Genomic DNA, 20,640 nt, shown 5'->3' with positions numbered 1-20,640 from the left:
ACACCAGGTCAAGCTGGAACACATTTTCATTGCTCAAACTGCAAAACTTCTACTTTTCCCTCCCCTCACCTTTTTATTTAATCCCCTTTCTTCAAATGCTATACTTCTTGTCTTTGTTTGGTGCTGCAACATTATTTCTGTTGTCTGCACTTCGAGTCAACAAAATAACAATAATGCAGGTATAACACTGGAGAGATGCCAGCCTGTATTCCTGATGAATGGAATTAATTCCTTTCTGTATTCCTTCTCTATCTCTCCTCCTGAAGCTCACTCCCACCCCCATCCGCCTCTTTAAACATTCTCCCTAGCAATGCAAGCACAGATCCTCTGAAATCTCTTGAACTTGGTGGGAAAAGGCCTCGCTCACTGAGTCTTTTATATTAGTTCATCCTATTAAAGCTCTTGTGCTTTGTTGTCCTTCTCTGAACCCTCTTCAGGGGCCTCTTCATCCCCCCCCCCCAACAAGTTTAGTGGAAAACTAAACCCAATGTTGTATTGTTAATGAAGCTAACCAGTGCTACGTTTGGTGAAGGTTTATTCCAGTTTCCACAAACAGGGAGAGCCTGCGTTATCTTGTTTTTCCGAGGGGGAGTGTTTATATCCCCTTTGTCACATCCTCACCCCCAATTCTGTTACATAATAATTGCCTAATTCCAGAGAGCCAAAGCAGAGCAAATGACGTTGCCAAAAGTATCTGTATTAATTATTCAGCTCCAGAATACAAAACTCAGTAGCTTCAAAGACCTGCATTTGTGACATACTTTTTAAAAAAAATTTAAAAGTGTGATGTACCAGAATTTGGTATTAGTGCAATTAATTTATTAAATTGGGCAGCATAGTTAATGTACAGGGTTAATTTGAGAAACTGAGAAAATTTTAGAATCGTGGTTCAAGAATTTTGAAGCAAAGGCCTGCAATACATTAAACAAAACACAGAAGTTTCAGGAATGGAAATTAAGCAATATTGAAGAAAAATGATCCAAAGCTTTTAAAAAGTTAGTATTTATTAAGATTAAGAAACCTGAATTAAACAATTGAAACTGAATCTTCCATAAAGCCCTTTATTGCATTGTGAGAGTAGCACCAAAATGCTTCTATAGTTTGTTTTAAAATATGTCTTCAAAGAAGCTATCTACAAGATTTGAAACATTTATAAAGAAAACAAGCATTAATCTTTGTCCTGATAGCAGGGGCTAACTCCACCTAACTCCTAATCCCTCAGAGAAATTGTACAGTCCAAAACAGTAATCAGCCTCCTGCCTGAAATTATAGCAAGACATAACCCCATAAAAGTGAGAAGCAATTTTAGAGCTTCATTTCCTTGAAAACAGGCGGAAGAACTTGAAAATAAGAGTACATGCAATATTATTAAAGTTAGATTTTTTTTTATGCAGAACGAGGCAATTTAATGGGGTATTTGGAACTGGGATCCCAATCCCCAATCTTTTTGAGTCTGTGGGAACATTTGGAATTCTGACATAGCATGGTCCACAAAATAGCATCCACAAAATGGATGCCACAAAATGGCTGCTACAGGAGGCAAAGGCAGCCATAAAATGATTGCCATGGCTTAACTTCAGTAACACAGTGCACATCCTTGTGGTGTGGTGGCAGCTGCCCAGCCAATTATATCTCCAATAGTCAATTAGAAGCCTTGATGGGCAAAAACCCTACCTAGCTCTGCCCACTTCCTAAAAACACTTGGCAGGCACCAGAAAAGGTATCTCTGGGTAGCATGGAGCCCAAAGGCACCAAGCTAGGAACCCCAAATTTGGAAGACCCCCTTGCTTTTATTTTAATGAATGCAATGTAGTATGGTGTGATGTGGTGGTTAAGAGCATCTGGGAGACCCAGATTCAAATCCCCACCTGAGCCATGAAAGCTCATTGGCTGTCTTTAACAAAAACCTGTTCATTCATTGCTGGCTGGGGTGAGGATAAGAATGATAAGGAATTAGGTGGTTGAGGCAAGTTGGCCAATCAGGATGAATGAGTCTTCTACTGGTTGTCCTCCGATTCATGTGAGAACTAGGATGTTTGCCGTTGAGGATAAGAATAGTAGTTGTGTGCAAGGGGGGGGGGGGAAGGTGCTGTTTCATTGTTTTAAATTGTGGATTATCAGAATGAGGAGAAGGATGGCAATGGAGAGGGCTAGTACTAGTACTTCTAGTTTGTTTAGAATTCAGTGGAGGATTTTGTATGCAAATAGGAAGTATCATTCTGGTTTAATGTGTGGTGGAGTTACAAGTGGGTTAGCTGGTGTAAAGTTTTCAGGGTTGCTGAGCAGGCAGGCCGGCGTGTAGGAGTAAGCGGGGTAGGCAGCTGCCTTACTCCCTTTGCCTTGCCCAACTACACTCTTAAGAGGCTTCCTTGGAAGCTTCCAAACAGTAGCAGCAGCCTAGACAGGCACCCCCGACCGCGCTACGCTGCAGTGCCGCACTGTGTCACACACAGACACACAAGCGTGCCTCGGCGCGCTGCCTGCCCCCTTTGCCTTTCCCCCGCCCGATCACAGCGGGCAGCAATGCAGCGTGTATCTTATCTTCCAAAAATGCGCTGGCAGCTTTTCCTGCCTCCTTTCCAGAATCAGAAAGCAGGGGGAGCCAAACTTCCTCCAGAGTGTTCTTGGAAGATAAAATACACACCGCATCACTGCCAGCAGGGCCCGGGTGCAGCGTGCTCTGACTGCGTGGGCGAGAGGCAAAAGGAAGGGAATGGAGGGGGTGGGCAGTGGTGGGCGGGGGAGGCAGAGAGTCATACTAGGCGCAGGGGAATCCCCTCCAATGACATCACTTCTTGTGATGTCATTGTGTTGTGTACGTGCTTTGCGCACGCATGGAATAAAAAATGGAAGCTGGTTGGGGGGGCATGGTGCAGGGGACTGCCTCTAGTGGCAGAACTCCTAGCACTGGCCCTGTGAGTAGGTATGGGGTAAATAGGGTGAGGTAGAGCAGTGCGGTAATCAGGGGTCATTTTGTAGAAAAAAATGTGCAGTAGCTCAGTAGCATATCTCATTTGCATATGTCCCAGGATCTGTATGCAGCAGGGAGAGAACTCCCCACTGCAAGCAAACCCTGGCTGGAGGTTCAGGAGCTGCGTTCCTGTGAGCTCCTGCTGAATTCAAGCCCTGGCAGTAATTATTATGGTGGCCCCTAGAAGATCTTTGTAGGAGATGTAAGGGTGGAGTGGTACTTGGTCTGTGTTTAAGTTTAGGCCAGTTAGATTGTTGGAACTAGTTTCGTGTAGGAACAAGAGGTGTAGGAGTATTGCTACTAGAAGGGCTTTTTTTTTAAGCAGGAATGCAGTTCTGGCTGGCTAATCAGGAGGTATGGCCTAATATGCAAATGAGTTCCTGCTTGACTTTTTCTTCAGAAAGAGACCTGGCTATTAGGATAATAAAGGGAAGTAGGAAGTGGAAAGCAAAGAATCAAGTTATGGTAGTATTATCTACAGAGAAGCCCCTTCAGATTCATTCTACGAGAGTTAGACCAATATATGGGATGGCTTAGGTTGGTAATAATAGTGGCGCCTTGACGTGATATTTGTCCTCAAGACAGGACTTAACCCACAAATGCTGTTGCTATAATTAGAAATAGAAGTAGAACAGTGTTGCATGTTTCTTTATATAGGTAGGCTCTGTAATAGATGCCTCATCCAATGTTGGGGTACAGACAGATAAAGAATATTGAGGTGCCATTTGCATGACTATTTTGAATTAGTCATCCATGTTGTACATCGCAACAGATGTGGGCAATAGGTAAAAAAAGCTAATAGTGTATCTGCTGAGTAGTGTATTACTAGAAAGAGATCTGTTATGGTTTATTAGGCACAGGGCAAGGAGTGACAAAAACCTGTTCATTCATGGAAGTAATGATAGAAAAAAGGATCATAACCTATTGCAAATGGATATTGCTCAGTGGAAATTCCTATATGATTGCCTGGGTTAGCATTTTCAAATTTGTTCAAATTCCCCATGCTTGGTTACTGTGGTATAGATGGGAGTAGACTGCCAACCAGCCGGGATAAAAAATTTCTTGTCCCATTAGTTGTGTACATGACAGTAGAGGTCCAGTGTGTATAGTTGGGCAGGTGAAGCTTTTTGTGACATGGAGATAAATAACATCCGCTTGTAAATAACATCCTATTAAGCCTCTATTAAAGGAACAAGACTATTTTTTCTCCATGCAGCTGGGCACCCTAGTGGCTAGTTGTTAGGGTTGCTAATTTGGGGATCTCCCACTCCCAGTTGATTGCCTCCTGCTGCTCAGCTGCTCAGCAAGCTGAAATGCCTGAGTGAAATGGAAGTTGGCAATGCTAATACATAGGAAGTGACCTTAAACCCTTTTTTGCTTCACTTTATGGACTTCCTGTGCTGAGAGCGTTTTCACTTGGTGCAGCTCTGCTATGAGCCACACACGGAGCGGGGAGGGGGGAAGAGTGTTTGAAACAACAAAATACAGGGCGGTAAGGCTGAGGGAGAGCAATTTATCATTCCAAGGGACCCCATCACACTGATTAATATCTAAATGTGAATAAATACATGTGACTGCCACATCTAATCTGACAAATTTCAGCCTCCTGCCGTGATAGATGTGAGTATGTCTGTAACAGTGTGGAACTTGTGCAAGGAATTCATCAAGTCTGCTGGAGCATTCAGCTTGCTCTAGCCAGGAATCCTCCATTGTTTCTAACATTGTTCTATTGCAAGTCTTCCTTCCTGCTCTGGCAACTGAAGAAAGAGGAAGGTAAGCAAGTCAGGTCACACCTCAACAGTTTGCAGGCAGACAAGAGGACACTGACCAGAAGGGAATGCTGGGCCTTTTCCCTGAGCAAAACAGCTCAGGGTACCATCTCTGTGCTAAAAACAAAGAAATCCTTGCCTGTGAAATTTACGGACAACCTTTAAAAGGAATAGGAGGATTCAAAATGACAGGGGAAAGCTACGAATGTACAATATCCACTTGGTGACTTCACATAGGGTTGCCAGGTCCCCACTGGCCACCAGCAGGGGATGGAAGTAGGTCGCCGGATTCGAGTCAGAAAATTCCTGGAGACTGGAGGTGGAGCCTGTAGAGGACAGAGACCTCAGTGGGGTACAATGTCATAAAGCAAGGGTGGCCAACGGTAGCTCTCCAGATGTTTTTTGCCTACAACTCCCATCAGCCCCAGCCATTGGCCATGCTGGCTGGGGGTGATGGGAGTTGTAGGCAAAAAAAACATCTGGAGAGCTACCATTGGCCACCCCTGCCATAGAGTCTACCACCACCCAAGCATCCATTTTCTCCAAGGGAACTGATCTCTGTAGTCTGGAGATAAGCTCTACTTCCAGAGGATCCTTAGGTGCCACCTGGAGAACAGCACCCCTAATTTCACAGTAAAAGCACCCCACCATTACTCAGGGGAGGTGGGAATAGTCTTTGCCTTTTGAGCCACAGTGCTTTCTTAGAAAGCAGAAGCAGTCTTTTCTTCAGTCACTCACACCCTATCACAGATGATCCACACCACCTCCCCCCACTCCCCAAAAAAACACATAGTAAAACATGCTTCCTATCTGGATCCCCTTTGCTGAAATGTGTCACCAGCTTTCTCTCTCTCTCCCAGCTATCTATCAAGAATTTTAGCTACTCCAGCAACTCCCCACCAAATAGGATTGCCAAATCCAACTCAAGAAATAGCTGGGGAGTCCCATTGTCACAGGAGGTCAACTTCATATCCTGCTTCGAAGTTCCTTCCAGCAAGGTACACTCCACAGTTTTTTTCACGGAATCTACTCCAGTAATTTCAAGCACAAGCCAAATGAAAGACAACTTCAAATTCTTCCTCCGTTTTCTGAGCAGTTTTCTGATTAGTTGCCTATTAGGAAAGAGATAAGACTTAGATGTCAGTTGTAAATGTACTATATGAAGAATTTATAATAATTGAAGGGGGAAGAATTTGAAGTTGTCTTTCATTTGGATTGTGCTTGAAATTATTGGAGTAGTCTCTGTGAAAAAAGACTGTGGAGTGTACCTTGCTGGAAGGAACTTTGAAGCAGGATAGGAAGTCGACCTCCTGTGACCATGGGACTCTACTTTGTATTGTGAACTTTTAGTGCATTAAGATATTTTTGAGAGTGTTCCATAATTTAATGTATGTGTGTATTGCATTTCACCTATAAATCTGGAATTATAGTGCATGAAATATTTGTTAATTGTGGTCACTATAACCCTGTGGGTTGTTTCCATTTTGCAATCTAGAGTGACCTCTCTGTATTTTCAGCCCACCTGGGGATTGGCATCCCTACCACCAAAGACCATGATGTATGGGAAGCGGTGGAAGAGAAAGCAGACTCAGTTTACACTAATGCACACAGCTGTTGGGTGATTCATGAGGTCTGGCAGGAGTATCAGTAATCATGTCACACACACATCCCATCCTGACTTAATGAACAGAAACCTCAGAACTGTGCAGTTGGCATCTGAGTCAGGCAAGAGTAGTCTAGAAAGGATGTGAGTGCAAACTTCTTATATGTCCAAAAGAGAAAATGGGCATTGCATAAAGAACACAACAATTGCCTTGTTGGATTAGACTTAGGGCCATCTAGCCTAACATCCTGCCTCCAATACCGGTCAGCTAGGTGACTTGGAAAGCCCACAGGTAGGGCATGCTGTGATAGCCATGCCCCACTGTTTTCTCTTCCCCTCAGCAGCCACCAATCAGAAATGCACAGTTCCAAAAATAGGATGAGGGAAAATCTTGATGATAACCATATACATAGTAAGGGAGAGATGAAGAGAATCCAGTCACAACTGGAAAAATAATTAGAACAAATAAGTAGGGCAGAACTCTGTAGGGCATCTTCTAAAACCCATACTGGCATAGTAGGGAAAGAAATAATTTGTAGACAAGTTCATTGCTGTCTATGGGTGTGAAACTATGGGCACGGCACTTTGTATCTCTTTCCTCCTTTTCTGTAAGAATACCACAGAAACACTGCCAAGTAACTGCCAAGAAAATGAAGAGGGGAATTGGCTGAGAGACTATAGAAAGGGAAATCTATTGTTGCATGCTCACAGTTTAGCAAATATTCCTTACCGTGGAAGCTATTATATATTTAGGATTGCCAAGTCCAATTTAAGAAATATCTGGGGACTTTGGGGGTGGAGCCAGGAGACATTAGGGGTGGAGCCAAGATCAAGGCTGTGACAAGCATAATTGAACGCCAAAGGGAGTTCTGGCCATCACATTTAAAGGGACGGCACACCTTTTCAATGCCTTCGTTCCATAGGAAATAATGAAGGATAGGGGCACCTTCTTTTGGGGCTCATAGAATTGGACCCCATGGTCCAATCATTTTGAAACTTGGAGGATATTTTGGGGAGAGGAACTAGATGCTGTGCTGAAAATTTGGTGCCTCTACCTCAAAAAACAGCCCCCCCCCGAGCCCCAGATCAATTCTCCATTATTTTCTATGGGAATAAATCTCCATAGGGAATAACAGAGTTCCCAGCAGACATTTCCCTCCCCTCCCTCTGCATTCTGATGACCCTGAAGTGGGGGGAGGGCCTCCAAACTGGGGGATCCCCTAACCCCACCTGGGGATTGGCAACCCTATATACATTATCATTAAAAAAATAAAAGATCTACTTTCTCTTATTTTTGCAAAACTAAGCCAGTTGACCCCAATTGTTTCTTTTGTTTGTGCTCTTCCAGCTCCCTTTCCCTCAATGCTAAGGACCTAATATATATATATATATATATAATCAGATGTGTATATATATATATATAAATGTAATCAGATGTCAATGAAGGGGAATGCACCTCTCTGTCTTACCTAAATGGTATATTCATTGTGAGACATTTAATTGAAGTGCATCAGGGTTAGATGCTTCCTCCTTTTTGTACAGACATGTGGCAAAGAGAACAGAAGTAGCTAGAGTTTTCCTCCTTACTGAAGTTTTCACTTTTCAGGGCTGGTTTCGAACAAAGCACAATATTACATTGCCAGTAATTAAACAGAGGAAGAGAAACTAGCACTTTCTGCAGGTGGTACAGCTGAATCAGTGGGGGGGGGGTGTTAAATATACCTGCAAGCCTCACAAGCACAATGTCTTAAAAATACTAGGATATGGTAGGTGTATAAATGGAGGTCAGACCTTGTGTTAGAATAATTCCCAAACTATGTGCTGTGAGAGCAGTACTAGTATGCCCCATTAATAAATGCTGCAGTGAATCTGAAGACCTATCCATAGAGGAGTCTACCTAAACAATAGGTTGTATCAACAGGAATATTCCCGTACTTGGAAGCATTTCTACCTGCAGGGCACAATTTTATTATCTACCTCCTCCCACAACAGTCCAAAATGCCATGATATTTCTGGGGGCATTTTGAGCTACAGCAGGAAAGCAGAGGTGAAAAAGTTGCATTGTGTGGGCAGAATTCCTTCTGTCTGTGGAAACACTCCAGTAGATCCAAGCCCTTCAATCTAACTCACTGCTCTGACCTACCTTCCCCTCACCCTTGGTAGGTGGTAATGTAGGTGATCCAGAAATGTGGCAGAATCAACTATGATTTGACTCCTGGCCAGAAACACAGTATAGTTATTCACTTCAGAGATTGTCCACTGTGCTCATTTATGAGTGACATATTATGAAGAGGGCAGGAGACAAGAGAGAAAACAGGTGGGATGAACCACAGCTGTTCCTTGTTTTAATATTAATAACTATGTGCTATCAAATTGCAACTAACTCACAGTGACCCCAGTACCATGGGGCTTTCCAGGCAAGAGACAAGTAGAGGTGGTTTGCTATTGCCTTCCTCTGCACAGCAACCCCAGTCTTCCTTATTGGTCTCTCCTCCTAGTACAATCTGTGGCCAACCCTGCTTAAGTTTCCAAGCTCTGGCAGGAAACTGGATGTCACCATGACTCTATTACTGGAGAAGAAGAGCATTCAGGCTGTTTTCTTATTTTGGCAGAAGTGTGTGGACTCTTATCTGGGAGAACCAGGTTTGATTCCCCACTCCTCCACTTGCAGCTGCTGGAATGGCCTTGAGTCAGCCATAGCTCTTGCAGAGCTTTCCTTGAAAGGGCAGTTTCTGGAAGAGCTCTCTCAGCCCTACCTACCTAACAGGGTGTATGCTGGCGGGGGGGTGGGGGGGAGGAAGGTAAAGGAGATTGTGAGCTGCTCTGAGACTCAGATTCAGAATGATGAGCGGGATATAAACCCAATATAATCATCTTCTTTTAGATTACACATATAGTGTGAAGGTTTTTCCTCCCAAGCATGAAAATAACCCATGCAGACAGAAGAGGTAGTTTTTCAAACACACAGAAACTTCACACACATGCACACAAACACACCAAATCCAACAGCTACCTTGAGGGCCTGAGTAGGGTGGTAGCCATAACCAAGTGAAAAGACAGGATAGAAATGGAAGATATCATAACAATATGCCATCGTTAGAATAAATGTCTAAGCCAAGAACACTTCAGCATTTACGCAAATAGACCTGAAACTTTTTGTGGAGGACACCAGTGAAAAGAAAAGGAAGTGACCATACATGAAATCATTCCTTCTGAACAGGCAGACAGATGGAGAGAAATCCCAGGCTGTTTCCCCTTTTTGTCTTCAGGGCACTTATGGAATTTCCTTCAGGAAGTAAAACACTGTGACCTAAAACCCTTTAGCAGTCAGGCGGCCCAGTTTCCCATCATAAAATGTTACAGAGGCATTACACACAGTTTAAGAAGGTGAGGGTTATCTTTGCAACCCAACGGCATCCTGTATGTTTTAGTAAAATTCCAAGGCATTACCTAGAGAGATGGAAAGAAAGGAAATGAGACAACCAACACATGGAAGAAATACAACGGCAAGCTATCAGAGTACTGAATCATGAAATAAATCATCTGGAGCAGATTAATTCCAGTTTTCTGTCCATTGCCAAATCTCAAAGTTCCCAGATGCAATTTAAAAAAAAAGAAAATAATTGCATACAATAAAGCTGCTGTCTGGGCTATCAGAGATTGCTCAGGTTAACTAGACAAATCATGATTATTAGCTGTTGTTCACCATAGGTTAGTAGAGCAGATTTAACATTTTTTAAAGTATTCATGCTGTATTGGAGTAAAGTATGTGAAAGTGGTACAATCAATCAAATCACCAATCAAGAAATCCTCTTCATAATAAATTCTACTAATGAACTATATGGATGAGCACTCAAACAGTACAACAATGAAAATCCATACTGGAAACCTTCTTTCCCTTAATATGATCGCTAAACTAAAAAAAAGTTCCAGAAGTGATGGTGGTGGGAGAAGCAGCATGGCACACTATGACTTGGTGGATACACTAAGTAACAGAACTAATTCCAATAATTAGTAGATTTCCACCGAAGACCATTCTGATAAGCCTTTCTAGACAGAGCATTTTCACTCTCTGCTGATCATTGTACTATGACAGCAGCTCAGCAAGAGCTTTCTGGATTCTCTGCAAGCAGTGTGGCTTGTTTGCTTGCCATTCCATTCATGCTGCTGATGCTGCACTTTGTTGAGGCACAAATATTTTTCTTGTGGAATTCTAGAGTTCAGGCATCTGCCTGGTTCCTCCAGAATTCCCCTAGGTCCTCCTCTGGGTTGGATGGGACCAGCCAGAGACCAAAGCTTCAGAGAGACTGAGAGAACAGAGGCTGCAAGCGAGCCCTATTTACTGAACCTTAAAATCATACATAGAAAAGATGCTTTCATATAGTTTTGTACACAAGATGGTGTACACTTAGAATGAGTAAAAGGAATATTCCAGCCACCTGCCAAATCCCATTACATTCTGAAGGTAGATGCTGGAGAGAAGGATGCTGCGGGCAGCGGCTGGACACACATTTCCCCCACAGAGAAAATGTGTTGGTTGTACCTTCCGGAAGGCAGACAGATTTTGCAGAGCAGGCAGAAAGTATACAGGCAAATATTTCACTTTCCTCTAGGAAAGGTAGGATCAGATCAAAAGAGATATCAAACCCTTTCTCTAGAGATAGGTTTACTACTCTTACTACTTTTACTTTCAGACAAAAGCAATTAAAAGACATGTCTTCCACCTCCCTCTGACACCAGCTGCTATTAGCCCAGATAAGGACTGGAAAAGATAGGCATACAAAAATATGGTGTATGGGCCTATTTTTAAGCAAAAACAGAACATTTGGGGAGATGGACTCTCCCCCATCCCTTTTCAAAGCACTTAGTTTATTTCTAGAATTCTGTCTTTCAGGCACAAGAGGATAAGTTGAAGAAGTTAGGTTTAGCCCTCATCCACATGCCGATTTTGTTGGAAAAATAGACTCCCTTCACACAAACCTCCTGCTGAAAGATTCTAAGAGTGAAATCTCACATGTCAATAATAACCAATCCCTGCAACTGCCCAGAATACAAGAATTTTCATTGTTTACAAAATGGGAATAGTTTCATTATCTACCTGAAATTCGGCAGAGTGAATTCCCTGGACAAAGGTATGGTTCCCTAAGAAATCCATCCAAAGTGGCTGGAGGAAATTATGTCAGAAGCATGTTTAACTGTTAAAGTCCATGAAAACAAAAACAAAAAAACCCCCAAATGTAGCAACTAAGTTCAAGTTTGATCTAGAGGTTAAGCGCATGGATTCTTATCTGGGGGAAGTGGGTTTGATACCCCACTCCTCCACTTGCAGTTGCTTGAATGGCCTTCGGTCAGCCATAGCTCTTGTAGATGTCCTTGAAAGAGCAACTTCTATGAGAACTAGCTCAGCCCCACCTAGCAACTAAGTTCAAGTTTGGTCTAGTGGTTAAGTGCATGGATTCTTATCTGGGAGAACTGGGTTTGATACCCCACTCCTCCACTTGCAGTTGCTTGAATGGCCTTCAGTCAGCCATAGCTCTGGCAGATGTCCTTGAAAGGGCAGCTTCTATGAGAGCTCAGCTCAGCCACACCTTGCTCAGTGTCTGTTGTGGGGGAGGAAGGTAAAGGAGATTGTGAGATTCAGAGTGAAGTGTGGGACACAAATCCAATATCTTCTTCGAATACAGATCACAAAGAAAAATCATATTTTATGAAATGAAAATAATTTCTGTGCACATCCTAAATTCTGTCACATCACTGTTGCATTGCTTTTCATTAGCACAGGCTACACATCTTCCAGTATTACTGTTGTTAGGTCACAGTCCAACTGCACCTCCTCTAACATCCTTTACAGAGTCTCGTCAAGTATTCTTCCTTATTTAGTGTGGGGCAAAATTGCTAGTTTCCAAGAAATGAGAGGAATGAGGGGAGACGGGGGCAAGCTATCCTGTTCTTTAGAAGCTGCGATTTCTAGATATCAAACCATCAACTTTGTAAAAACATTTGTAACACAGGGGGAATGCTCCTCCCCCTTAAGCCCCCTGCTGCAGAATACTAGCCTAAGTTCATTATGTACAGATAGGACAGCAAATTTTGACCTGTCCACTGACAATAGAAATCAGAAGGCTTTTCATTGACTTCTCCAAGTGATGTCTTGTATTACACGTGTAGAAGATGGGCAAAAAAACAGCCAAAGAATGTGTACAAAACCCCAAACACAGTTTATTAATGTTTAGAAATCAAAGCTATGTGCAAATTGTACAACAGTGAAATATCTTAAATACTATTTTTAAAAGGAATTGCACTGAAAATACTAAAAACGCATCAACCATCTTACAAAATCACCAGTCTTAAATTCAACCAGTACATTAATAAGTTGGTTTCAGCAATGCTGCACAGTCTCTCCATAGTAATCCTCTAGGTCCTTCATCTCTTTTTAAATTAACACTTTATCTTCATCTTCAATTGGAGGTTGGAAAGTCGTAAGTGGGTTTGACCCGACTATAGATGGGTTGCACCAATGATGCCACCACCAACATTTTCTTTTTTGTTTGGCTCCTTCTCTCACACACAAAGACATGCATGAAAAGGAGAGAATTACCAAGCACAAAGGGAGGCATAAGGACTGCTATTCTTCTAAAAGTTGGGTAGCAGAAGTGATCTGGAGAAGCAAGCTTTTTCTTAACCTCTCCCTGGCAAGTAATGCCTGCTGAAATTCCGCTTCCCATATGACTGTTAAAGTTACATTAGCCCTGCTGTTCTGCTTTGTATGTGGTTACCCTAACCAGAGGAAGAGTTATATGGACTTAAGAAAAAATAATTTACATTTGGACCCATTTTCAGTTTGGATTAAAGGTGGCTCCTGGGTCTGAAGTCTGAAGATTACTACTTTAAGCACCGGACAGCCCCTAGGCCTGTTGAGTTATATACAATGTACACATTCAACCCAGTTAACTGAAGTTAGAAAAAACATGTATTTTGTACATATATACACACTGAAACACTGGCAGAGTTTATGCTGTAAAGGTTACATTCAATTAACACTCATAACATTTCTTGTGGGAAGTAACAGAATTCCTAGTCATTAGGAACACACTAGGTCAGAGACTCCCAATCTTTTTAAGCCTTTAGACACCTTTGAAATTCTCATACAGGGTGGTAGGTGCAATCACAGAATGGCAGGGAGTAAGGTTATACATGATTAATAGCAAATCTTCAACATTTCAGGAAGAAACCTTCTTTAACAGAATGCCTTTCAAAATGGACAAATTGTTTTAAAATACTTTTTTTGTATACACAGGGTTAACCTTCAGTCATTTTGCAGATCCTTATGCTGTGTAGGCAGCTGTTACCAAAACAACATTTTTAAAAAATCTGCACAGCTAATCATATTTTCCATGGTCCATCAGAAGCCCTGTATGGCAGGAGCCTCATCTGGACCCATCCACTTTCGGCAGACTCCAGAAAAGGTGTTTGTGTGCATCATGGCACCTATGGGAACACCTGTTCTGGGATACTAAAAGGATGCAGCATATGATGTAGAAGAATATACACTGTTCGCTATAACCACAGACAGACCAAGCTTTGTAGCCTTTTTTTCAATCACAGAGGCCTCCAGAAGGCTTAGTCTATCTCTCAGTCTAAATTGTATCGCAAGATTATTGCATGGAAAAGAGGGATAATGCTTGTTGTGTACTGAGGTGCCATATTGACTGTAGCATGTTTGTCAGTTCAGTTCCAAGGTGCAAACAGTATAGCTCTGAACACCCCCTATCATTAGATTAAATAAGGTTCAGTTAAACCAAGTGGTATTAGGCTAGATCCCGCCCCCCCCCCCAAAAAAATCTTCATGTCCAATTTTAACTTTCAGTTGAGAACCACTGAAATACCAAAATGTCATCTGCACCCTCACCAATCTTGAAGCACATTTTCTTTATATTTCCCAAAATACTCTGACACATTGCTGTGCAGTAATCAAGACAGTCAGGAGCAGTGTTCCCTCTAAGTTGAGCTAGTGTGAGCTAACTCACAGATTTTTACCCTCTGGCTCACACATTTTTGTCCTAGCTCAGGAAAAATGGCCCCAGAGCAAACTAATTTATGCAGTAGCTCACAACGTAGAATTTTTGTTCAGAAGACTCCACAGCTTAGAGGGAGTATTGGTCAGGAGGGCTGGACTGTCATTTACTATAGTAAGACCTCTATTGGGGACTGCCAGCATTCAAGTTGGGGTTGGGGAGGCAATAAAGATGGTTACTCTCTCCACTCAGACCTTCACCCAACACATACCAATTTACCAATGTTCAGTCATACAGTACTTATGACTAAATCTTGACCAAACCCTCAGCTGCCTCAGTACAAAGACAAAAATAAGACATAAGCTTCCAGGGAGAAAATGTTATCAGATGACATGATCTTCCCCATTGTCATCAACAGTATCGAAGTAAGCACACCACTTTCCCTGTTCGGACTTATCTCGCTGCCTTTTTAATCCCACATGCCTTCTCATTCTGGCTTGCAGGCAAATGAGCAGAACCATTCCCCTATGTCTGATGTCAAGGTGCTTTCTGAAACCGCCTAAGATGATGAAGTGACATTACCCGATGACATCATAGTCTCTGGAGCATCGCCCTCATCCCTCTGTGGGTGGGAGGAATTATCAGACCTACTGCGGCTGAACTCAATCCCTCCAATGATTGGTCTTTTGAATTTGGTCCCAGAGTCTGTGATGGGACACTTACAGCAGCACGCAATCTTGACAAAGGCCCTCCGCATTTCCTTGTTGGTCAGTGTGTAGATGATAGGATTTGTAGCAGAGTTGAGAACTGCCAGAACTAAGAAATATTCAGCTTGGAGGAGGATCGGGCAGGACCGGACTTTGCACCTCACATCCAGCAAGAGTAGTATGAACAAGGGAGCCCAACAAACAATAAATGCACTTAAAACAATTATCACTGTCTTGAGCAGAGCCAAAGACTTCTCTGAACTCCTGGTGGCTTTAGCAACATTCTTCCGGAAGGTCAGCCTACGGCTTCTAGTCCTCACCAAGATGTAGATTCTACAGTACAGGACCACAATGGACAACAGGAGACCAGTGAACACCGTGGTGCAGAAGAGAATATAATGCTTATGGTAGAGGGGCAACACAATGGAACAGCTTGGTAAGGTGTTGATGCAGTTCCACCCCATAATAGGAAGGCCCCCTAGTATCACCGAGATGACCCAAACAGCACTGATCAGCAGGAAAGAACGGAAACTGTTACTACCATTATGGAGCTTCATTTTCAACATCGTAATATACCTTTCAATGGCAATAGCCAGGAGGCTGAACACAGAAGCTGACAGTGCCACAAACATGCTCCCTTCCCTAAGAAACCACTGCACAGGAGTGAGAGTGTAGGTCTTGCTCCCAGACAACAAAATGTTGGCTGTGTAAGCCACTCCAGCCAGCAAATCTGAAAGTGCTAAGTTGCCAATGAAATAGTACATAGGTCTGTGGAACTTCTTTGTTTTCCAGATGGTCAGCAGAACAAATATGTTCTCTAGGATGATGAAGCAGCAAATGATGATGAAGACCACCGAAGACGCTTTGATCCCGCTGTCTGCTTTCTCGTTAAGTTTCCCTGTGAAGTTGTAATGCTTGACAATGATATCATAGTTGACATAGTCATTGACATTACTGAGGACCTTCACATGGGGGTCCCTGGTAGAGTCCATGGTTCCAGCCTGGATTGTTATGCTCCAGCCAGCTGCCCCAAGTGGCAATGAAGAGCAGGAGCTTCACCAGCTGCCCTGGTTGCAACAGTTAAACCTCTGCAGCTTCAACATCCAGCACCTTCTGGGGAGCACCTCAGAAGCCACGGTCCTTAAAAAACAGGAGACATGGGCAAAACAGGTTTAATTGCAGCATAACACTTCATCATTCAATATTCCAAAATGCAAACATCAAACCAGCCCTGAGGACCATCTAGTTCCTCTTTAACAGAGATCACTTTCACATGTTAGTGTGTGTCTCTCTCTCCCAACTTACACCTGAAGAATAACACACTGGAAGTTAAATTCTGCAGTTTGTGGTCAAATTGTAGCATAATAATTAGAACCGCTGTTCTTAGTTAAAAGGCTCACTCCAGACAATGTGACTGAAAGCATCGTACAGAGCCTGTTGATTTCATGGCTCTTCAACTGGAAGAGTTGGATTTAGAGGGTAGCCCTGTTGGTCTACAGTAGAACAGTTAGATGTTAGTTCAGCAGCACTTAAAGACCAACAAGGCAAAGGGAACCTTGACTCTCAAACGTTTATACCCTACCCTTAGCTGGATAGCCCAGGCAAGTGCAGTCTCATCAGATCTCAGAAGCTAAGGAGGGCTGAACTTGAAAAGTACTTGGATGGGAGACCTCCAGGGAATACCAGGGCCAGGATGCAGAGGCAGGCAAGCAAGCCACCTCTCTGAAACATCCAAGCCTCAGTAGGGGCTGCCAGAAGTCAACAATAGCTTCCAGGCATGCACACACACAAAAATACTTACACAAAAAAAGTTTATGCCCTGAAACTCTTGTTGGGTCTCTAAGGTGCTACTGGACTTGAATCTAACTTGAGGAGTTGTAGACCAATGGCATGAGGTGGTGGCTAGAGCAACAGACTAGGACCTGAAGTGTGATGCGCAACCTAAGCTGGGCCAGTCACACACTTTCAGCCTAACCTACCTTCTTTGAGTCCTCATTGGGTAGAACAGCGGGGGTATAAACATCATTAATTAATTAAGACAACCCAAATACATTTTTTAAAAAATCCCTGACTTTTGAAAATTCACAAGGAGTAAGAGGGCATGGGAACTGCACAGAATTTCTGGATTTCAACTCCTGTAAAATGTCTCCACTTAGTAATTCAGAGCTCATTTTAGAGCCTGAATAATCTCATGTTCTTAATGCAGCTAACAACCTGTTCCTTAGATGGCTCCTGTTGCGGAAGGAAAGTGGCTCTTGTTTGTTCTGCATATGCAAAAAAGTAACATTTGCATTAGAATTGCTTGGTAGGAAGGACCTCATTATTTCCTATTATAAATGAGAGTCTGAACAGGTTCCAAGGCTCAGTTAACTGGTAAACAGAAAAAAGCCCTCCTTCAACCACAGTGAACAGAGCAAAAACAATGCCACTGCAAAAATCAGTAGAACTGCAAGAAAGAGCTCTGAGAGGCCAGGCAAACCTCCTGTGCATTGGGTGGGGGCAGGGGGGACCAGAATAATGGCAAATGTCTTTGGCTGCAAACCTGTGAGCAAACAGAAGCTTTGGGTCCCATTAACATATAACATGATGGAGATTTAAGCAGCCTAACGTGTTTTATACATGCAATCAAAGGCTGCAAATCCTACATTGCCCAGGAAAAAAAATGATACGGAACAGAGAACTTTTCAAGAGGTGCCCTGCATATTGCAATGTTTGGCTGAATCATGAATGCCAGAGGAACCCAGTTAAGACTTCATCCAGCTATCTAGGAATGGAGATTCATTTCCCAGCCTTCATTCCACAAGTTCAGAGCTGCAAATTTAGAAATTAAGCTAGAAAAGAAATGTGATTTGGCTTAGGATGCTTCAGTAAAATGAAGTACCAAATCACATTCTACATGCAAGTACAAAACACACCAGAACTGAAATAGCAAGCCCACTGACATGAGCTGGTTAACTGTAAATTATATATACATGGTTGCTCTGCTTGCAGACCCAAATGACTGGGAAATGATCCGCTTCCCAGTGCTGTTTTTATTGATACTACAATTTTTTTCTCATTTAACTTGGGTGCTCTTTGTACCCAAGTTTCAGAAGTAAGCTATAAATCCTGTAGAAGCTAGGCTTCAAGTCTATGGTCCTTAATCACCTCCAGTTACACAGTTGTAAATACCTAGTAATGGCAAATTCAGGGGGGGAAAGACCCTTGCCTAGGCAAGAATCACAGAAACAATATAACTGAGAGACCTGAAGACCTCCAATCTGATTAGCTGAATCCTTTCAACAACCTATGTGCTAAAGTCCAGCAGAAAAAGTAGCACCACCAACTTCTGTCAGAGGTACCAAGCAGAAAAGAAGCCAAGCCAGCTGCATAATGCAAGACAGGGGAAGGGGCAGGAAGGGGAGGGGAAGAAACAGCCAAAGTTTCTTTGCCACCTCCCCACAGAAACACTTTAAACTAAAGAGTCTTTAAAACAAAGCTCCTGTCCCTCAATCCAATAAACTTAGCATGGCTCCTAAATCCTTCCCTTCCTTCTCAAGCTGTGCTCACCTTGGTTTTCCCTCAGCAGAAGGGGAACATGTTCAGAGAGATCAGCCCAGCACTAAGGCATCAAGTCAGTACTACTGAATCATCCAGACACTGCTTTCCACTCAGCTACCATCCAGCCGGGAGGTGCCAAGAAGTTCAGCCAAGCGTTTTGCTTCCGTAGGAATTTTGATGGGAAAGACCTGCACAGAAAACCTGTATGGGCTTTCACCGCCAATCTCTTTCTCTATGAATACATATTCACCGTCACTAGTTCTGCACACTTTTCAACAACCCCTCTATAGAGAATCTTCACCTCCCCGGAGTTCCTGAGCTCCTTTTGAGACCAACAGGGCAATTCTCTGCATCCCATTCGTTTCTCGGCATTTGATTACGTCTTGCTTAGTGCTGCCGCCTTTGCTATGAAGCAAAGTTGGCTATTATCTATCCCACTCCTTCCGCCTCCTTAACTCAGCTCATCCTCTACTTTGCCTCCTTCTACCGAATGCGCAGGGCAGCATCTTCACAAGAACGAAGCCACTAGGAGAGCTCCTGCCATCTTCATCCTCAAACTCATTCCACGAAGGTTGAGGGCGCACGTGTCACACCCCTAGATTGCTGAGCCATCAAAGAATCCGTGTGAGGGCCAGCTTTCAGAAACCATGCGCCCCCAATAAAGTCTTTCATGTCCGCTAAAACACAACGCTCCACAGCGGAGGCCATTCACACACACGCAGTTGCTAACTTTGGTCAAGCAAGCCAGAAGAAAGCAAGGGATATACCAACTCCTTTTAGGACAGTGATTCTTTTTTCTCCCCTAGCTAGCTGCCAACGGCAGGCGCATCCTGCTCCAAGCAGCTATGCGAAAAACATTTTTTACTCTTTCGAAGTTTAAAAATCAAAGCCACTTCTAAAGGCACAAAGCCTCAAACAGCAACTCAGGTCAGTTACGGCTCCTCGCCACGCACCGCACGTGTTTGTCACATTCGCTCCTAACACTCGAAGAGTGCGGCGTAAAATTATCTCGCTACAAGTCCGCCGCGCCCCCCCCCCCCCGGGCCACCAAAGCCCCTTCCCCAGCTCTTACCTCGCCAAGGCAGGAAGCGTTTCTCTCAAAGGCGCTGCCTAGTCCGCGCTTCACATCTTGCCACCGCACTTGCATAACAAAGGCGCCGGGGCTCATTTAAAACCTCTCCTCCAAGGGATTCCGCTCTTTCCACCCCTTGAGTTTCCTCTTCTCCCCCCCGCCCCTCCACACAAGCGTCTCTCCGTTTTAACTCTTGAGGAGCCTTGCGCAAGGCCAATCCGAGACACCGTGAGAGGAGAAAATGCGCGCGCGGCACCCCAGGCTTGAGGCAGGGCAGCGTAGGGATTTTTGGTGCCCCCGCGCGCGGCTCGTCTCGCTGAGGGGCCTGTCTGGGTGACTCCTGGGCGTGAATCGTTCGCTGGGCGTGTGCCTGGCGCTGGGCTCACAGCACCTGTTTCCTTCTCTTCCTCCTGGAGGCTCGCAAAAAGTTCTGTCTGGGTCGCTGGCTCCCTGGCGGGGGTTTATATGCAGGGCGGGCGCGCCTAGACGGGGGAGGAAGGGGGTTGAGCGGTTTCGAAGCCGCCCCGGCGCTGCGTGAGGGCAGTCGCCGAGACGCTTGGCTTTTCCTCTCTGTAGATCTCACAGCCGGGCAAAGTCACCCTCCGGGCAGCGTGGCCCTTCACCCAAAAAGGTCGCCAGACATGCGTTGTTGTGCGCCTTTATTAGCAGCCCGAGGCGCGGGCCGTAGCAACTGATAAAAGTCTTATCTTCAGGCCCCAGCGCCGCCCAAACTGAGCCGGCAGAAGGCCCAAGATAGCTTACTTTGGTTGCCCTTCTCCGTGGTCAGTTAATAGACCTACTTGGTGTTAGGCATAAACGTTGCTTGTTTCAGAAAGTGTCACAGACATCATCTAAGGAAGAAGTACTTCCAGAAGACAGGGCAAAACATCTTATTTCTTTGCTTATATGCTGTCCTATCCCACAAGTGGGCTTAGAGGGGCTCACAACAAATAGAATTGAAAT

At 43.9% G+C, this 20,640-nt stretch overlaps 1 protein-coding gene and 1 pseudogene across 2 annotated transcripts; both read right to left on the bottom strand.

Annotated features, from left to right (window-relative positions):
• Positions 1 to 2,214: 2,214 nt before the first annotated feature.
• Positions 2,215 to 3,858, bottom strand: LOC132567364 (cytochrome b-like; annotated as a pseudogene).
• A 10,803-nt stretch (positions 3,859 to 14,661) lies between these two features.
• Positions 14,662 to 19,788, bottom strand: S1PR1 (sphingosine-1-phosphate receptor 1). 2 transcript variants are annotated; one of them, XM_060232285.1, is made up of 2 exons: positions 19,678 to 19,788; positions 14,662 to 16,205 (listed from the first exon to the last, which is right to left on the bottom strand). In XM_060232285.1, exon 2 carries the CDS (start codon positions 16,055 to 16,057, stop codon positions 14,918 to 14,920), a length of 1,140 nt encoding a protein of 379 aa, XP_060088268.1. In that variant the 5' UTR covers positions 16,058 to 16,205; positions 19,678 to 19,788; the 3' UTR covers positions 14,662 to 14,917. The 2 variants fall into 2 exon arrangements, with proteins under 2 accessions (XP_060088268.1, XP_060088269.1); XM_060232286.1 differs by lacking the exon at positions 19,678 to 19,788 and adding an exon at positions 18,615 to 18,635.
• Positions 19,789 to 20,640: the final 852 nt, after the last annotated feature.

Source organism: Heteronotia binoei, chromosome 2 (assembly GCF_032191835.1).
Source record: "Heteronotia binoei isolate CCM8104 ecotype False Entrance Well chromosome 2, APGP_CSIRO_Hbin_v1, whole genome shotgun sequence".
NCBI classification, from domain to species: domain Eukaryota; kingdom Metazoa; phylum Chordata; class Lepidosauria; order Squamata; family Gekkonidae; genus Heteronotia; species Heteronotia binoei.
Note: the sequence above shows the minus strand (reverse complement) of the source record. Positions and strands in the feature narration are given on the sequence as shown.